Source organism: Quercus lobata, chromosome 11, assembly GCF_001633185.2.
Source record: "Quercus lobata isolate SW786 chromosome 11, ValleyOak3.0 Primary Assembly, whole genome shotgun sequence".
Classification (NCBI taxonomy): Eukaryota; Viridiplantae; Streptophyta; class Magnoliopsida; order Fagales; family Fagaceae; genus Quercus; species Quercus lobata.
Window position 1 is genome coordinate 1,242,050 of NC_044914.1, and position 17,686 is coordinate 1,259,735.

At 35.0% G+C, this 17,686-nt stretch overlaps 2 protein-coding genes across 2 annotated transcripts; one reads left to right on the forward strand and one right to left on the reverse strand.

Moving 5' to 3' along the window:
- Positions 1-305: 305 nt before the first annotated feature.
- Positions 306-2,383, reverse strand: LOC115966278 (photosystem I chlorophyll a/b-binding protein 6, chloroplastic). Its single transcript, XM_031085531.1, has 5 exons — positions 2,231-2,383; positions 1,944-2,111; positions 1,783-1,820; positions 945-1,459; positions 306-605 (listed from the first exon to the last, which is right to left on the reverse strand). Exons 1-5 carry the CDS (start codon positions 2,275-2,277, stop codon positions 588-590), a joined length of 786 nt encoding a protein of 261 aa, XP_030941391.1. The 5' UTR covers positions 2,278-2,383; the 3' UTR covers positions 306-587.
- A 3,412-nt stretch (positions 2,384-5,795) lies between these two features.
- On the forward strand, positions 5,796-17,424 carry LOC115968270 (probable polygalacturonase). Its single transcript, XM_031087609.1, has 5 exons — positions 5,796-6,380; positions 9,212-9,332; positions 11,817-12,065; positions 15,348-15,501; positions 16,649-17,424. The coding sequence occupies exons 1-5, from the start codon at positions 5,958-5,960 to the stop codon at positions 17,172-17,174; spliced, it is 1,473 nt and encodes a 490-aa protein (XP_030943469.1). The 5' UTR covers positions 5,796-5,957; the 3' UTR covers positions 17,175-17,424.
- The last annotated feature ends 262 nt before the right edge of the window (positions 17,425-17,686 follow it).

Sequence of the window (17,686 nt, forward strand, 5' to 3'; positions counted from 1 at the left end):
TATTGTTTGTATATATTCATTGATATTGCAAAGAAAAATAAAGGTGATACAAGACATTGAAATTACAAAATTATGTAAAATTACGATAATTTTTTTTTTTTTATATAAAAATATGATCATTGGGGGGTTGGAAAACGTGAGCATTTAAAATATATTACCATTACATAAATAAATAAAGAAGAAATAATATTTAAATGAAATGGGGATAAAGTATTGAGGTTGATGTAGTTGTTTGTGAATGGTAGATTAACTAAAATAATAAAAGTGGAGTTTTTAGGATTAATTTAGGTAAAATTGGATTGAGCTTGATGCTAATGCTCTTACCACCTAGACAAACAGGTGATTAGTGTCATTTAATTAAGTTGACAATAACAAGCCCATGGACAACAATTTAATCAACTATTAGCAAAAAATCAAAATCCAGATGTTTCTTTGGCTTCTTGATATGTACAATTAATTCTCACTTCTGACAACAAACAGCTAGCAAATGATTTTACAAGAATTACAGAGGAACTTCCTGCCTGACTGGCTGTTGGTGCCACCAAATTTTGCATGTCTTTCATAAACTGCTTCTCAAATTCAACACTTCAACGTAACGTGAAAGCCTGCAAGTACGAAATTAATATTTGTTGTCATCTTTTGTTACCGCATTTAATTGCACATTTCAAGTGCAAAGTCATATACATTTCACTGGAATTTTCCGATGAGTGGTAATAGTTACACATTGGGAATCAGTTGAAAACACGATTTCTGTTAAAATTGTGATTTCACCCTTTCATGATTATAACTAAAATAATTATACAATGTTGTACACACTTTAACTCAAAACATGATTTCAGCTTGAGTGTGTATGACAATGTATAACTTAGCGTGTGCAATAATAATTAGCCTTCTCTTTATAAATTACTAGGTCCATTTTGATGATTGGAGAAGTAGAGCATTACCGAAAAAATGTTGCAGTGACCAGGATCTGCAACATGACACATCAAGTTGTCAATGGGGCTTTGTCCTGTATAAATGGCTTGGAACCAGAAGCCCACAAAAGCAAGCATAGCAAGACGCCCATTCTTAATCTCCTTAGTCCTCAACACCATCACAGGCTCTGGGGAACCTCTACCCCACATCATGGGGTCAAACCACAGCCCACCTGGGTAACCAACATCAGGCTTTGGGTTCTTCTTATGTGGTACTTTTGGTTCAATGTCAACACACCCTGGATTTATCAAATCAGCCCATCTTCTTCCCTCTACCCAACCCATCAAAGCTAATTGCACCACAAATAAGGTTGTTTTGTCTGTAAAGTATTCTCTAGCACCAGCATCATACCATGAAAATTTATCAATGAAACCTATTCTTCCAAGCCATTCTGGAATCAGAATTCCAGCCACTGCAAGCATTGCCCATCTGCCATGCATTAGCTCCGCTTGTGCAAACCATTTAAGTGACTCTGGATCAGACCCTATCACATACAAAATGGAGGATATCAGTACTAAAAGTACTGCAAGTCTAGTCTAGAACCATTTTTGGGTGCTTTGCACAGAAACATTTAATCAACCAGCAAATTCAATTGAAATAAATACCAAATGATATGTTATAGCCCATTTCATGTCTATAACAAAAAGAAAGAAAGGTTAGCCAGGGAATAAAAATCCTTTGTCATATTGCTTAAGCATGCAGGTACAGGGCTGTTGATCTAATTTTCCTTGCCACATTTCATGACATAGAATTTTTTTTTTTTTTTTTGGTTTAGTAAACATAAAGAATACACAAATTAACACATACCTAATCCAAGTGGGTCGAAGCCAAAATCGCCAGGAAGACTGCAATTAATAGAAAAAGAAAGAAATGATGTTTTCATGATGCCATGACACTCGCTCTATAATTTAAATTAACAATGAAAGTTCCAATACAGATTGTTGGAGTAGTGATGAAAAATTTGATACCTGCCATCAAGCCACTCAGGAGGTGAACTGCCTGGGAACCACAATGGCCTATCCGGAGGAAGTGGTTCACATACACTTGATACTCCTTTTGTTGCATCTAAATGGCTAGTCCTCCTCCCAGGTAAGCAAGTTGTGAATTTTCCTAGAGAAATTTTTTTATGCAATTCCCTGTTTCCCATTTTAAAAAACATCATAAAATGAAGATAAAGTACTGTACATGTATAAGCAAGCAATAAAATCTATCTGAATGCTAAGCCTGGAGTTTTTTTTTTTAAAAAAATGTTGACCTTGTTGGGAGGCTTGACAATGCGGTAGAAGCAATGGCTAGTGCCATGGATGACAAAATGTTCCTGCAAAAACTGTGCAACTCTGTGGCTTTTTGCAGGCTGCTTTGTCTGATGATTTATCTAGTCCATGTAGAATGGATAAAATTCATGATGGTGTAGCATAACTTTGGCACAAAACGGACCATAAGAGCCAATGGTTACTGAACTTGGCACGTGTTTTGGATATGGGAATTGGACTTGGGAGAATGAATTTGGTATGACTTATGGGCTTGCATAGTAATTAGTTTGGTCTTGTGATTATATTAGTCTGCGTTACTTATCTGGTTGACCCAACCCAATCCTTAGTTCACCCAGCTCAATTTGGAATCCCAAGTGATTGGGCCTAAGCTGATATCCAGTTATCTCATTGGGAGCCCAACTTCAACAATAGGGCCAAGATCTCAGCTAGAGCTTATGCTGTTGTTCCATCCCAGAAAAGAATAGGTTTTGCTTTTATTTGTGTTACTTAAACTAATTGAGAGAATCTCTTGATGTCATATGTAAGATCTTGGATCAAATTTCTTACTCAATGGAAGGTTTTAAAGCGATAACGATAACAATTCCAATCCAAGTCAAGCCGATGCCCAATCCTACTTGATGTGCAAGCAAAGTATTCTCCTTATACTATAAGACTAGTAACTAATGGTTTAGTGTATAGTTAGTCTAGGATTTAAACTGCTGTAAATACCCCTATTGGTTTCACTGTGTATTATACATAATTCAGTATAATGAATATGTAGGCATCAAGAGCTTTAATCCATGGACGTCAATTATTAGGCTAAACTACGTAATCCATGTGTTCTCAATTCTTCTCTCCCTATTTTTGATTCTCACATGAAGAATGAAATGGAAACTTCTTTTTTTTGGGTCCAAGATATGGAGTTTAAAAACCCATTATAATTAGCGATATAAGAAATAAGTAGATATCTCATGCATCTAATATATACAACATCCATCTCACAGCATATGAGTCTCACACAGTTGTGGAACCCATATATTATGAGAGAATGCTACGTATACCAGATGCGTAAGATAATTATTTATTAGAAACAAATTTATCAAAGAAATAACCATGACCTTTAAGGCTTAATTTTGCTCTAGTGACATATACATAAACCATTGTTTTGAGTTTAGCAAAAAATAAACCATTGTTTTGAAATATCGACAATGCCACGTAACAATTGTCATTTAGCTCACTTGTTGTACCTAGCTCTTTCCTTCCTGTTAGAATTAAGAATGAATTCTCTATATATAGTGTATGTAAAACCGGCCCATACAAAGGACTCTCTATATACGTAGACATTTGAATTATGTATAAGTAAAAGGAGTGTGCTACAAGACTACAAGTACAGTGGGCTTAGGACTCATTTGGCTTGTATAATTCAATAGTCCCTTAAAACTTAAGGGGAGGATGGGAGACCAATTTGAGTTTGGAAACTACATCACAAAAACATCCTAAACAATATGACATTACAAAAGATATCCACAAGATAATCTTAGTAGACAATATAGATTAGTTAGATGGAACCTGAAGGAGGTGAGTCTAAACAAGATGATAATCAATCTCATTGGTCTATTTGTGGAATTCACAATAGAAAAGAGTGAAAGAGGAAATGTGCACACTAAAATGTTGTGTTGTACTTATACAGCCTTTTTATTGATAAAGGTTAACAGGTGAGGTCAATTCCCATTTCCCAAAAACAGCTTAATTATGGTGTATAGGAACACATTTTTTATATTCTGATTCATATATTATTGTGCTGATATTTGAGCAAGACAATTTTTATGTACCTTTCAAAATATGGGTTTGATGCGTATATTGAAATGACAAAAAGACAGTTCAATGACTTGAATCCGATTCGAGACATTCATTATTCATATTGCTACCTGCGGGCACTTTGCCCTGATCCGCTTGCTTGAGTTGAGTAGGTTAGTTAGGTAGTCGTAGCTCATCAACTGCTTTCGCAATGACCTATTGGACTGATTGTAACATCTCACCAGTTCACCTAACCAATATGTTGTGTTTCTCAAAAATAAAAAAACCAATATGTTGTGCAATCATACCTCACAGTTTCTCAAAAAAGACATATGGTTTGCATTCTATTTTGTATTATGAATCCTAGATTCAAATTTTGAAATGCCCTCAGAAATTAATCTTACAAAATTGTCTGATACTTAAATATATATATATATATATATATATATATCAAGAATATGAGGAGAAGGTGTCACATTTAACTCTTGAGAGTAGTTTTTTTTTTTTTTTTTTTTGGAGAGAACTTTCAACTTGTGGCGTCCACTCTTAATAATAACTCTTTATCATTAGACCAAGACGCCAATCGATTTTTGCTATAAGTGGAGATTAATCTACAGATCTCTTATTTAACCATTAAAAACTTTATCAGTTGAGCTAACCGTGGAATCCACAAGAGTAGTTAAAAGATCATGCAATTAACAGTTGGGAACTTGAGACCTCAATTATTATCATGCATGTTTGCATAAATCTTATTAGCGTGAATCATGTGAAATGTCAAAATAGGGTGAATTATGTGAAATCCAGTACCATTTGTATCGAATGTCTACCATCTAGAGGAGTTTCTGTTCTATCTTACTTGAATCATTATTTGGCAACTACACCAAAAATGAATAAAGGACGAGCCTAAGCTAAACATAATTATAACAAAACTAGTCTGCATTCCGTTTTCCAAACTATGCAAGAACGAACAAGTATGGCAATACAGGCATTTCAACTTGAAAACAACACTTATTTTTCACACCCTTAAATCAAGTTTTAAAAAAGAAAAAGAAAACTAACAATTGAAACACAAACAGTTACCAAAAGGCTTTGTTGTGATTGTTGCAAAATAAAAGACGTGTTGATGATGAACTTAGCTGAAATTAATGTTCCTCCAATCACAAATATTCATATCAGTGATTGTGAAAATATGAAACATGTTGCATCTGTATGAGCACAACAAATTCTCATAACATTTTTACAATAATCTTGTTTGAAGTTGTAACGGGTTCCTATGTAATATTTTTACTTTACATTGAATTGTGGTGAGTTAATATCTTATGAGATTTTGTTGTGGTAATAGAAGAACTCTTTTGATTAATTTTATAAGAAGGAAAAAAAAAATGAAAAAAAGTGTCAAATTGTGAATCGTACAATAGGCACCCAAACGGTTTATCAATATACTCCCTATTTTATTTAAAAAAAATAAAAATAGGTCCAATTCTATGAACTTTTATGGTAAAATTTGGGTAATTAGTAATATCTCAATTTTCTTTGAAGTTTTCTTTGAGATTTTCTTTGAGGTTTTCTTTGAAGTTTTCTTTGAGATTGTTTCAAAGAAATGTCATGTAATAAAATTGGGCATAAGATAAGCATTAGAGAAAGAAATTAAACAATGTAGTTAGTAAGGAATAAATGTAGTTTTCTTTCCTTAAAATATACTCAATAGTCATTTGCCGTACTTACTACATTTCCAAACCAAACTTAAAACAAAAAAAAAAACAAAAAAAACAAAATCGGAAATCCCCACATACACCCGACTCTGAATGAAAGCACATTACAAACATTAACATCTCAACCAACCCAAAAAACCATAACAAAAACCAAAGTACAAAGAACTAGGCACTAGCCCATGATAACCAAATTGAAAAACTCACACTTGAAACAACAACAATGGTGGAGAGTTTAACAGCGACACTAGGACGGTTACAGCACCAGAGGGCACTGGTATCTCTGTTCACATCGCACAGAACACTGTTCGTGGTGCTGTGGATCGTTGCTTTCGCTTCGGTTTTCGTTTGGCAGAGGAATATCGTTGATGGGTTTTTCGCGTTCGGTCGCGGCGTTCGCCAAGGAAAGCCACTGCCGAGGCTGAGACCCGTGGCGTTTAACCTCACGGATTTTGGAGCTGTGGGCGATGGGGTCGCTGTGAACACTGAGGCCTTTGAGAGAGCGATTTCGGCAATTTCTAAGTTGGGAAAGAGAGGCGGTGCGCAGCTTAATGTGCCTCCTGGTCGTTGGCTTACGGCGCCGTTTAATCTAACTAGTCATATGACTTTGTTCCTTGCTCAAGATGCTGAAATACTTGGAATTCAGGTTTGATTTCTTTTTCTTTCTTTTTTTTCCATTTGGGTTATGCTAATTTTTCGTTTTTGAACTTGAAGTTCCTTTGGATTTGTTTTTACTATGATCTGTTTGTTGTGGTGGAAATGGTCATGGGATTTCAATTGGGGGTATTCATAGTTGGTTAATTGAGAACTTGGAAGTGGCTGGCATGACGTTTGTGTTTAGGTCCCTGTGATTTGACAGTAATGTTAAAGTTGGGTTTTTTTTTTTTTTTTTTTTTAATTATAATCTTGACAAGACTAGGGTGGATGTTTAAGGTTTTTTGGGTTTCACATGGATTTTGATTTTAGGATATGAAACGAAATGCAACAATAATTTGATTAGTCTGAGGGCTTTATTGAAGACTAGGCTGGTCTTGTTTTGTTTTGTTACATACTTTGGAACATTCTTATGTTGTAATACTGGGATACCAACAATTTCTGTATGGGGAGTATGAAAAGGTTAATTGTAAATCATGGGAGTCCGTATATTAAATTAATTTGGTTTTGTAACAGTATGTAACCTATATGAAGTCTTACCTTTAAAAAAATTTGGGGGGGGGGGGGGGGGGGTTGTTGGTGGAGGAAATCTTTCTTATTTATAAGATGGGTACTGAGTGGAAGGTTCTATTTGGTTGTGTGCACAAAAGATTTTCTGGAATATCTGGAGGAAGTCTTACGATCAATGAGAGTGAATATGAAAATGATTGATGTAAATAGGGTTAATATCCGTTGTGAAAACCTGGTTCATGTAGGTTTTTGATGAAGCACATCTTATAGTTGGTGGAACGCTGACTAATCACCTGATATAATATTGTGTTAGACCATGGAATTGATAATGGCTTTTAACTACCACAATCTTAAGAATAAAGATGGCTGTTGTTGTTTAGCAACCAAAAAAAAAAAAGATGGTTATTGTGTATCCCAGAGTGTGGGAATACCTGTCAGTAGATAGGGTGAAAAAAAAAAACAAGAAGAAGAAGAAAAAAAAAGGTCAAAATTCAGGCAATAGATGATCGATGAAATGAGACACCTTTGTGCCTAGAGACGTAGGTATGATTTATGTAGCTTTCATCATGAAGTTACTGAAAGTAGGGATGAGCTACATCTTGCCGTAATGATCTAGATTTAGATGTTGTAAAAGGTACACCTTTTACTTTGGAGCTCTCAACATTTTCAGCTTGAGCATGATTCTGATTTATATTCAACCAGATTGAGGATGCTCCCCTTACTATAAAGGGACAACAAAGCTGCTTCAGCCCTTTCGATTATTAATTGGGGCTCACATGCAACTTTGTTGTTGTATATTCTGTTTTCTTGGGGAACCATTTTTTTGACCTCCATGACATCTCAGTCCTCAGTTACAATGAGGAGTACTTGTTAAGTATATGCATGTTGAACATAGGGTCAGTGTAAGTCCTAATACTTTTTATCAAACTATGTAATGATGTTGCTGACTGGTCACTATGGGTATCCAATGAAACTTATAAGTTTGATAAAATTTAAGAACTCTTGGGTGAGGGAACCAATGTGAGGATCTGAGAAACCAGAATTCTCAATATCAAAAGGATATACATCAAATAGAGATATATTTGATAAGTTCATCTCATGCCTATCATAGAACTTCAATTAGAGCCCATTGTCATAATAATTTATTGTATTTATATTTAATTACTTTATACAAAGGTGATTAGGTATATCCGTATACGTGGTTTCTTCATATTGGGCACATATTAATTCGTAGATATGTTAAAATTAAGACTGTGTTGGAGGTATAGTGAATTGATTAAATGATGAAACTCATTGACCAGCTAAGCATATATCCCCCCTCCCTATCCCACTGGTTGTCACAATTGAATTATCACACACACACATATATATATGGCAGATCATAACATGTGAGAATCAGGTTAAAATCTAAGCACAAAATGGGGAGGTTGTTTTAGACAATCAGGGTAAACTTGACTGAACAAAACTTAGCTAGTTCATCAGCACACTGTTAAGATCTTATGCTTTACTACCTATCAAAAAAAAAAAAGATCTTATGCTATACTACAATATTTAATACTAGCAAATGGTTGACAGCTTTTCAACAGCCGTGAAATCCTCACCCAAATTACCACTAAAAGTGATGTTCCATTGATAAAATATCAGAATTTGACAATTTGATAATCTCAGCCCCAAAATAGATGCGAGTTTGCAAATGGCTTGCATTTTTAATGAAACAAAATAACATTTCTATCTTCCTAAAATGCCCTTTGGGGGGGGGGGGGGCAAGACAGGTAGCTCAAATTTAAGGATAATATAGAAAGCTAAATGGATAAATGCTTTCATTTTTTAAAACTCTCATATATTTTGGACAGACCAAAAAGGAAAGGACCCTATCTTTTTTTTGGAAAAAGAAAGTTAATGTAATTTAAAGTTTAAACCTCTGGTTTCTAGACGTCCCTCCCTCTCTCTCTCTCTCTCTCTCTCTCTCTCTGTGTATTTGTTTTTGTGTGTGTGGGTGGGTGTTGTTGGGGGGGGGGGGGGGGGGGAATAAGTCTGCATCAGACCATTGTTATAAAAATGTGCTTCCATTTTTTTATAGGTATCATTTGGTTTCATCATGTGTAGTCACTTTAAACAAATTGATATGTCAGAAATTGCATTTTACTTGGTTTAGATAACATGCCTTGCATGGTTGCTGAATAAGGATACATGTAATGGCTGAACCAAAATTAATCTAATTGGTTATCTCTTTTGGTTATGGCCACTGAACTCTCTCTCTCTTCACTAAAGTTTTGTATTTTACCATATGTCATCTTATGTGATGTATAACAGGATGAGAAGTATTGGCCACTAATGCCTCCTTTGCCTTCATATGGTTATGGGAGAGAGCATCCTGGACCTCGGTTTGGGAGTTTGATTCATGGTCAAAATCTCAAAGATGTTGTTATTACAGGTCATATTTTTCATCCTCTCATTTGGTGAAGCTATTATAAATTTTATATTCATGGCAAAGACATTGACTTAAGAGGTGACTAAAATAATATGCAAATATGCCTTGATTTTAGAAAAGATACCGAGTGTAAGACCCACTCAAGTTCCTTGAGTCAATTTAAATATTACATGACCTTTTGAGCAAGTTTCCTTGTGAAAACCCATGCAAGTATCCCTATTTTCTGTAGCCCTATTTACATTTTGCAATTTACAGTTTGAGAAATTTTTAACCAACCAACCATGACATTAACTAAATTATGGTGGATTTATGGAGACTGTATATGAAACCTACAAGGCTACAACTGTTCAATTTTTTTTTTTTTTTGGATGATGAGGGGCCTCTTTAAGGTAGGGCCAGGTCACTTCATGTACCCACCCCTGTTAAGTAAACCCTGGATACACAACCCCGCTTGCAAGAACCGTGTATCGGATAATCTTGGGACTCGAATTGAGCTAACCTTTGCGGGTTACAAATGTCCAATTTATCATAGATGGAACTTACAATCCCTTAATTTTCATAGATGGAACTTACTTCTTAAGCACTCATAACAGAAACTAATTGGTAAAGCAACCAAGTTGTCAGGAAGTGGGGCAAGGATGTATATCAAGCACTCACACACACATGTAGATGCCTTACCTCACCCCCAAATGTGCTGCGACAGAAAGATATTGTTCAGAACAAATGTTACACATTAACCTGGTGATCACTGTGGGGACTCCATGTGTTACTTAACACACACACACAAAACAGTGTTCTTTTGGGTGGAATTGGCCACGAATCAATGATAGTGATTTAATTGTAAATATGCAGTTATGATATTGTTTCTTTGGACAACTGAGTGGCTGTTGACCATCCTATGTTAATTCCAAGAGAGGATGGAGTATGGGATGGCTAGTTCCTAAACTGACTTAGGACAAACCAGGGAATTTGTCCACGTGCGGTTGCAGTGGGTTAAGAAGATTTCTGGATTTTGGATTTAAAGTTGTTGAAGAAAGGGTTCTGTTTTTGTGTTAGGAATTAAAAGGTGTTTTGATGAGTTTTTTTATGACTATTTGGTAGAAGAAAATGTGGGAATTTAGGGTTTTGATAGGTAAAAGAAAGGGCTTGATTTGGGGTTGTAAGGAAGAAGAAAAAGAGAGGGTGTTATGATGTTTAGGGGTTGTATGAACAGTACTATAAGAAAGAGAAGAAGAAAAGAGAGAAAACATTAAACAAAGGCCAACATGCCTCAATGCTCAATATACCCAATAATTCTATTAATCAACTCCCATCTCCTTTTAATATATTAAGCACAATATGTATGTATGTATGTATGTATGTATTAACTCTTTCTTGTACGGGTTGTATTAGGACTACTAATTTGACTAGTAAAACTAAAACCTAATAAAAGATTAACTTGCACCCAAAGAAAATAAAACCTAAGATACTTACACTCCATATGGGGGGAAAGGAATAGAATGAAAAGAATCATTTTGGAATATTTCATCCATTCCCTTGTTTTGGAGTTTTAATAGAGGAAATGAAATGATCATTCATTTGTTTGAGAGTTTAAGTGGGAGGGAATGGAATGGGTAGGATGAAACACTCATTCCTCTCTTTTTCCTTTGAATCTCAAATTTTCATTCTCCCTAAAATTGGGAGGAATCAAAGAAAATGGAATTAGGTTTTATGGTTTTATGAAATTCAGCCCTTTATTCTAAAATAGGAGTATGATAGTAATGTTATTATAAAAAGATTATGTTCCATTCCTTCTAATGTTAACCCCAAATACCCAAACAAGATTACATACATTTCATTCATTTCCATTCCTTTATTTTAAAACATCCAAACAAGATTACTAATTTCATTTAATTCCTTTCTTTTCTACTCCTTTCCATTACATAAATACATTCCATTCCATTTTTAATGGCCCCTTACCACTAAAAAAAGCTTAAAAAAAGAAATTGCTTCTGCTTGATACCTCTCCTACTGAAGCAAAATCTTTTGTAGAATTATCCTGGAATTGTAAAAATTATGACTTAAACGACCCACTATCTGCATATCAGTTTCAAATGTTGTCCAAGTATTTTGTGATTTAACAGTAGCTGAACTAATTGTTTCTAGCAAATAAGGACTCTTAACTTGCTCTCTTGGCTCTGCCCATAATATGTAAAGACACATTAAAAGAATGTCCTTCAAATTTCTCTTTTGCCACATTGACTGGAGCAGTTGATTATCTTTTCATATTACAATGAAATATCTACTACTAGTCTGTAAATCATTTTTTGGATAGGCAAATCATACTTATCAAACTATCACACGATGGATAGCTTTTGTGCCCACTAGCCATATAGGTTTCATAATTTGATTGGTTTTAGACTTTTGTATGATTTGCTTATGTACCTATCATCTTGATGAACTATTAATTTCTAACTTGTTCTAGTTTGTGTTATTGGTCATCAACAGGGCATAATGGTACCATAAATGGACAGGGTCAAACATGGTGGAAGAAGTATCGCCAGAAACTCCTTAACCACACTAGGGGCCCACTTGTTCAGATTATGTGGTCAAGTGACATTGTGATCACTAATATAACTTTGCGTGATTCTCCTTTTTGGACACTTCATCCATATGACTGCAAGAATGTAACCATCAGAAATGTTACAATCTTAGCTCCCATATTTGAAGCTCCTAACACCGATGGAATAGATCCGGGTAAGTGTTTTCTCGTAAGTTATCATTACACACACACTCATTAATGTGTGACCAGTTGATAGGTGCTGCCCTATCATGATATATTCTGTTGAGGTGGACATCATTACTAACTATTGATTCTTTGGATTGACTCTTGGTAGAACCATAGAAGGGTCTTACGCATGTAGGAAAATTACTAGGTGGAAATACCATTTTGGTCTCTACATTTTAGAGTCATAATCAATTTGATCCCTACATTATGATAGTAGTCAATTTGGTCTCTACCATTAACTCACTAACAGAAAATGCCTACATGGCAAACGGAAATAATAAAAGAATTATTTAATTGCTATCTAAGAAAACCACATCAACAATTTTAAGAATAAAAAAAATCCACATCATAAAAACAAAACAAAAAATTTTAAAGGATGAGTTTAAAAAAAATTCCCCAGATTTTCTTGGAGTTTCTTGACAGCCAAACATAGCAACCCACACATACAAAAATCAAATTCAACTCAAAAAATTCACTGCAAACTCCAAGCCACTACAACGAACACAGCAACACCACCACAAACTCCAGCAGGCAGCAGCACCATCAAATCTGGTGAGTGCATGCCATCAAGGTGGTGGACCTTGAACCCAGATCTGGGCAAGCACAACCCAGATCTGAAAGAGAGAATATAAATGGACTTGAGAGAGAGAAAGAGAGAGCACTTGAGTTGTGTACTGAAGAATCAAATTTGTGTAAGCTAGTTGGTGGTCAGGAAAATTCAAACTGCATAGCCACATTGCTTGCATAGCACCACTTTCCAATATCACCTTGATAAACACCTCCACTAACAAGTTCAAACTTCAATCCAAAACATGACAACACCCTCCTTCTACTTCTACTTCTACTTCAACTCACTCTCTGCAATAGCAATTCCTCATTGCCAAAACAAGAATAGAAAATGCCTGTTGAGCTAACCCACTTTCGTAGTGTAATAATTATTAGTATCACTTTCACTCTTCCGCTAACTTCTTCTCTAACCCAGACAGTCTCACTCTCATAGCTCTCAAAGCCACCATAGACTCCAACCCAACCCCATGCCACTGGCATAGCATGGTGAATTTTTTTGGTTGAGTTTGATTTTCGTGTGTGGGTTGCTTTTTGGGTTGTGTTTGGCTATCAAGAAACTCCAAGAAAATTTGGGGAATTTTTTTTAATGGTTTTTTTTTATTCTTGCTGGTGTGGTTTTCTTAGATAGCAATTAAATAAATATATATTTTTTAAATTTTATTAGCAATGTGTGTGTCAATTGTGTACAACGTTTGACTTATCAAAAAAAAAATTGTGTACAACGTTTGTCACGTAGGCATTTTCCGTTAATAAGTTAACAGTAGGGATCAAATTGACTGCAAGTTGAAAGTAACAATGACCAAATTAACTGCTACCAAATTGACTGTGGCCCCAAAATGCAAAGACTAAAATGCTATTTTAGCCAAATTACAATAAAAGGCCAAGGGCATCTAAAGTGTAATCAAATGTCAGATATATCCTCAAAAAGTGTACACCAATTTTGTTTGATCTGGAATTTTGTTTGATCTGGGCCCTCAGGGGTCTATACGCACCCGAATCATCAGCATAACTAACACAGTAGATCAGGCTCCACACACCTCCCATCATGATTGATGTGATGTTGCATGGGTGTTGGAAATTTGAAAATCATGTGAGCTAGGAACAATAAAACTTGGAATTTTGCATCTATTTGAGCAAGATGTACTTTTATTGTTATTTTCATGTTTGCCTTCAATCTGGTAGTTCTTCACCTTCCCACCTTTCGTCAACCCACAAACACATGGTATACTATGTATATACATAAATTATACACTGTGGCCTGAGAGAATTCAGTATGCCTGGAACCCTAACAAGAAATTGTTTAGTGCATTCAAATATTAGCTTGAAATAGAGCATATCAGAGAATTCTTCTACATTTGCTTGTGGTGGGTTATGGTTTAGGAGGATTTGTGGATCTAGGGTTTAGAACTTTTTTAAAGGGTTTTGTAGGGAAGAGAAAATTATAATTTAGGGTTGAAAAGAGGCAAAAAAAATGAAACAGTAATTGAATTTCTCCACAATCCATGAATACAAATGAACAATGCACGTCAAGAGAGTCTATGAATGGTACTATGAACAATGACAATATATCAAAAAGAAAGAAAAAGAGAGTGAGAGGAGGAGGGAAGAACAATAAGGTCAATGTGTCTCAATACTTTACTTTTTCAATTCCATTTTTTTAGTACATTGGGCACAAATATATATATATAAGGACTTGTTTTTGAACTAGTAGTATTAAGACGTCTAATATTGATTCATAATATAAAATAAAATAAAACAAAAAGAAGAAGAGTTGTAATTTGACAAGTAAACTAAAACCTAATTAGGTAATAAATAATAAGAGACTAACTTCAACTCAAAGAAAATAAAACCTAAGATACTTGGGAGTTGGGATCTGCTTGAAAATTCTAGACTCAACTACACTACCAAGATATCCTTCATTTGCAAGGGTTCCAAAAATTATAGCTTTACCCCTAAATACAAAATTGACCATAACTTGCTAAATTAAAACCCAAACTAAAAATTGTTTTAACCTTTAAAACCACACAGCTATTACTTTTTTTTTTGATAAGTAAGAAGAGAATATTATTAATAAAAGAATAGCAAGAGAAACACAAAGAGTTCACGGTAGCGAACAAAGGAAAAAGGAACAAAAAGACAGAAGCAGCCCTTAATCTATTCTAATAAATGAAAGAAAATCCAAAAGGGTAGAACAATCCATGAAACCCCAACATCGAGACCAATCAAAGAGGGTCCGCTGGCAAAACTCTAATAACTGAACCGCAGTTTTCCCCTCATCCTCAAAAAACCGCTGATTCCGTTCAGTCCAAATAGTCCACATTAAACAACCTGGAACCAAATCCCAAATATCAGAGCTATGCTTCCCAAGCCAATGATACCAACTAAATAATAAGTCCCACACAGCTATTACTTAAATTGGACTTCACACATGGCCCTCATAAAATAAGTTTAATCTTCCATGGCTGCATCATAACCTTGTGACACAGGGTTACCTCCCAATATCTTTTAAGTGCAGCCCATTGGTTTGCTCTAGGGCTTTTTATAAAAATAAAAAATAAAAATTTATTCAGTTGCTCCAGTAATTTAAGTTTTATGAGTTAATCACTCATTCATTTGGGGGTTATACAAAAATAACCAACAATTATTTGTTTTTATTTTTTTTTTTTTGTGTGTGGTACAAACAGATTCATGTGAGGATATGGTGATTGAGGACTGTTATATAAGCGTTGGGGATGATGGAATTGCGATTAAGAGTGGCTGGGATCAGTATGGCATTGCTTATGGACGGCCTTCAACAAATATACTCATTCGAAACCTAGTTGTTCGCTCTATGGTCAGGTAAAACTTTTAGACATCATGCTTCTAACTTATGGTGCTTCATTTCATCGCATCCAAATATTACCGTCATGCATCTGCAGATAATAAAAAAAATCAATAGATGAAAATTCTGGATATATGTGTCTGTTCATGTTTGCCCTTGAGCTGCAAATATGATTGTATTCATGAATGAATTTGACCTGTACTGTAGAGTGTCTTTTTGTCTAAGGTTTTGTGTTGATTTTTCTTCCAGATATCTATTGGAAAATCTGGAATAGATTTGCTTTTACCACCCGTCTAGTACTGTGTAATAGATGTAAATTTCTTTCCATTTTCTTTATATATTTTATTAATTCAAAAGTAGAATGATTTGAATATAGCTGGCTATAATCAATTTGGTTCTGTTTATGTAACTGCAACTCATGTTTATGGTTTGTAGATTGTAGAAATCCAAACTGTATTAAATGCCTCACAGTATGATAAAATTTGTAGCAGAATTGCAGTCATGGTCGGAGTGCATTTGGTTCCTTATAAATTCATATACTAGTATTTTGTAAAATAAGCAAACTCAATTTTATATCACAACCTTCTGAAATTTTGCATTAAACCAATTTGAGCTTTGGTTACAAGAAATTTGTAACTTATCCAAAAAAAAATTGTTGCAAGATATTTTGTTAGCCTTACAAGCTTCCAAGTAGGATGTGAGAAGTCACATTTAATAAAAATAAAATAAAAAAGATAAAAGGAAGGAATCACTTTTAGTAGTGGGATAATGCCTAGTATAAATAATTTGTTGCGTTCATCAACCTTGAGCGAAGACTGTAAAGACATTTTACCAATGTGGCTTTTGGGCCCTGCGTTGTGTACTATATTGCTGTGAATGAGGCTAACCTTCAGTAAATTCTCATCCTTGGGGAAATATGGGATTTGACCGTATGCCTATACAAACTCAGTAGACTATACTAGTTAAATCAGCTGCTACCTTTGCTTTCCTTGTAGATGGTATCTTTGCTTTTGTTGTAGTTGGTTAATTGACATGCATTCCCTATTGTCCTAAAATACAGTAGGAAAATGGTTATTTCAATTACTTCACTCCTAGATTTCTTTGCATGTGGTAGTTTATGTGTTTAGTTAGTAACTGAGATCCACTTTGGCTGAAATGCAACAGTGCTGGCATATCAATAGGCAGTGAAATGTCTGGTGGTGTATCCCATGTCACTGTGGAAAACCTCCTTGTTTGGGGTTCAAGGCGTGCTGTCCGTATCAAGACTGCCCCTGGTAGAGGTGGATATGTGAAACACATAACTTACAGAAATCTTACATTTGACAATGTCCGTGTTGGAATTGTCATCAAGACAGACTACAATGAACACCCTGATGAAGGGTATGATCGAAAGGCTCTCCCAGTGCTTGAGGACATAAGTTTCACTAGTGTCCATGGCCAGGGAGTTCGTGTCCCTGTCAGGATCCATGGGAGTGAAGAAATTCCAGTAAGAAATGTGACTTTCCGAGACATGTCGGTAGGGATAACATACAAGAAGAAGCATATATTCCAGTGTGCCTTCGTTGAAGGCCGTGTAATAGGGACCATCTTCCCTGCTCCTTGTGAAAACCTTGATCGGTACGATGAGCAAGAACAGCTTGTTAAACGCTCATCCTCCCAGAATATAACAGATATAGATTATGATTTTTGAGAAGGTGGTTTGCAGAGGTCAATGACTGCAATTTATGTCTATAAGAAATGGTTTAGGCAGTTATGGTTCGAGGTTGGAAGCAGATGATGCTATTGTTCTTACTTTATGAATTTTTTTATAATTCATTTTTATAGCTTTCTTATTTCATGGAGTTGTATATACAAAAAAATGTCAGATGTGTATACATTCACGGGATTACTGATACTCATAGGAACCATTTTGTACCATGTCCAAATCCTTTCGGTGAGAACTTCTCTGACTCTCAATCTTCAAATATCAATTTTATTATTATTATTTTTTTTTTTTAAATTTCCAAATGGTCTGATTTTGCTCAATATTAAGGCATTAACACCAACGCGATGATATGGATTGTAGAGGTTTGATTTGGTAGATATTACATTTTACTTCAATTATCTTACTTTACACACGGCAGTGCAAGTCTGGAATGTAAGGCCTTGTTTGGATGCTTTTTTTTCATCACTCATTATTCATCACTCATCACTTAAAATATC

Bases quoted from the DNA above. Each gene is read 5' to 3' on its own strand.
- LOC115966278 (XM_031085531.1), bottom strand. From the start codon at position 2,277: ATGGCACTAGCCATTGCTTCTACCGCATTGTCAAGCCTCCCAACAAG. The intron at 1,821-1,943 runs GTATCAAATTTT...TATTAATTGCAG, and splicing joins CCTGAGTGGCTTGATGGCAG to TCTTCCTGGCGATTTTGGCT. The intron at 1,460-1,782 runs GTATGTGTTAAT...TGTATGTGATAG, and splicing joins CTTCGACCCACTTGGATTAG to GGTCTGATCCAGAGTCACTT.
- LOC115968270 (XM_031087609.1), top strand. From the start codon at position 5,958: ATGGTGGAGAGTTTAACAGCGACACTAGGACGGTTACAGCACCAGAGG. The intron at 9,333-11,816 runs GTCATATTTTTC...GGTCATCAACAG, and splicing joins CAAAGATGTTGTTATTACAG to GGCATAATGGTACCATAAAT. The intron at 15,502-16,648 runs GTAAAACTTTTA...GAAATGCAACAG, and splicing joins GTTGTTCGCTCTATGGTCAG to TGCTGGCATATCAATAGGCA.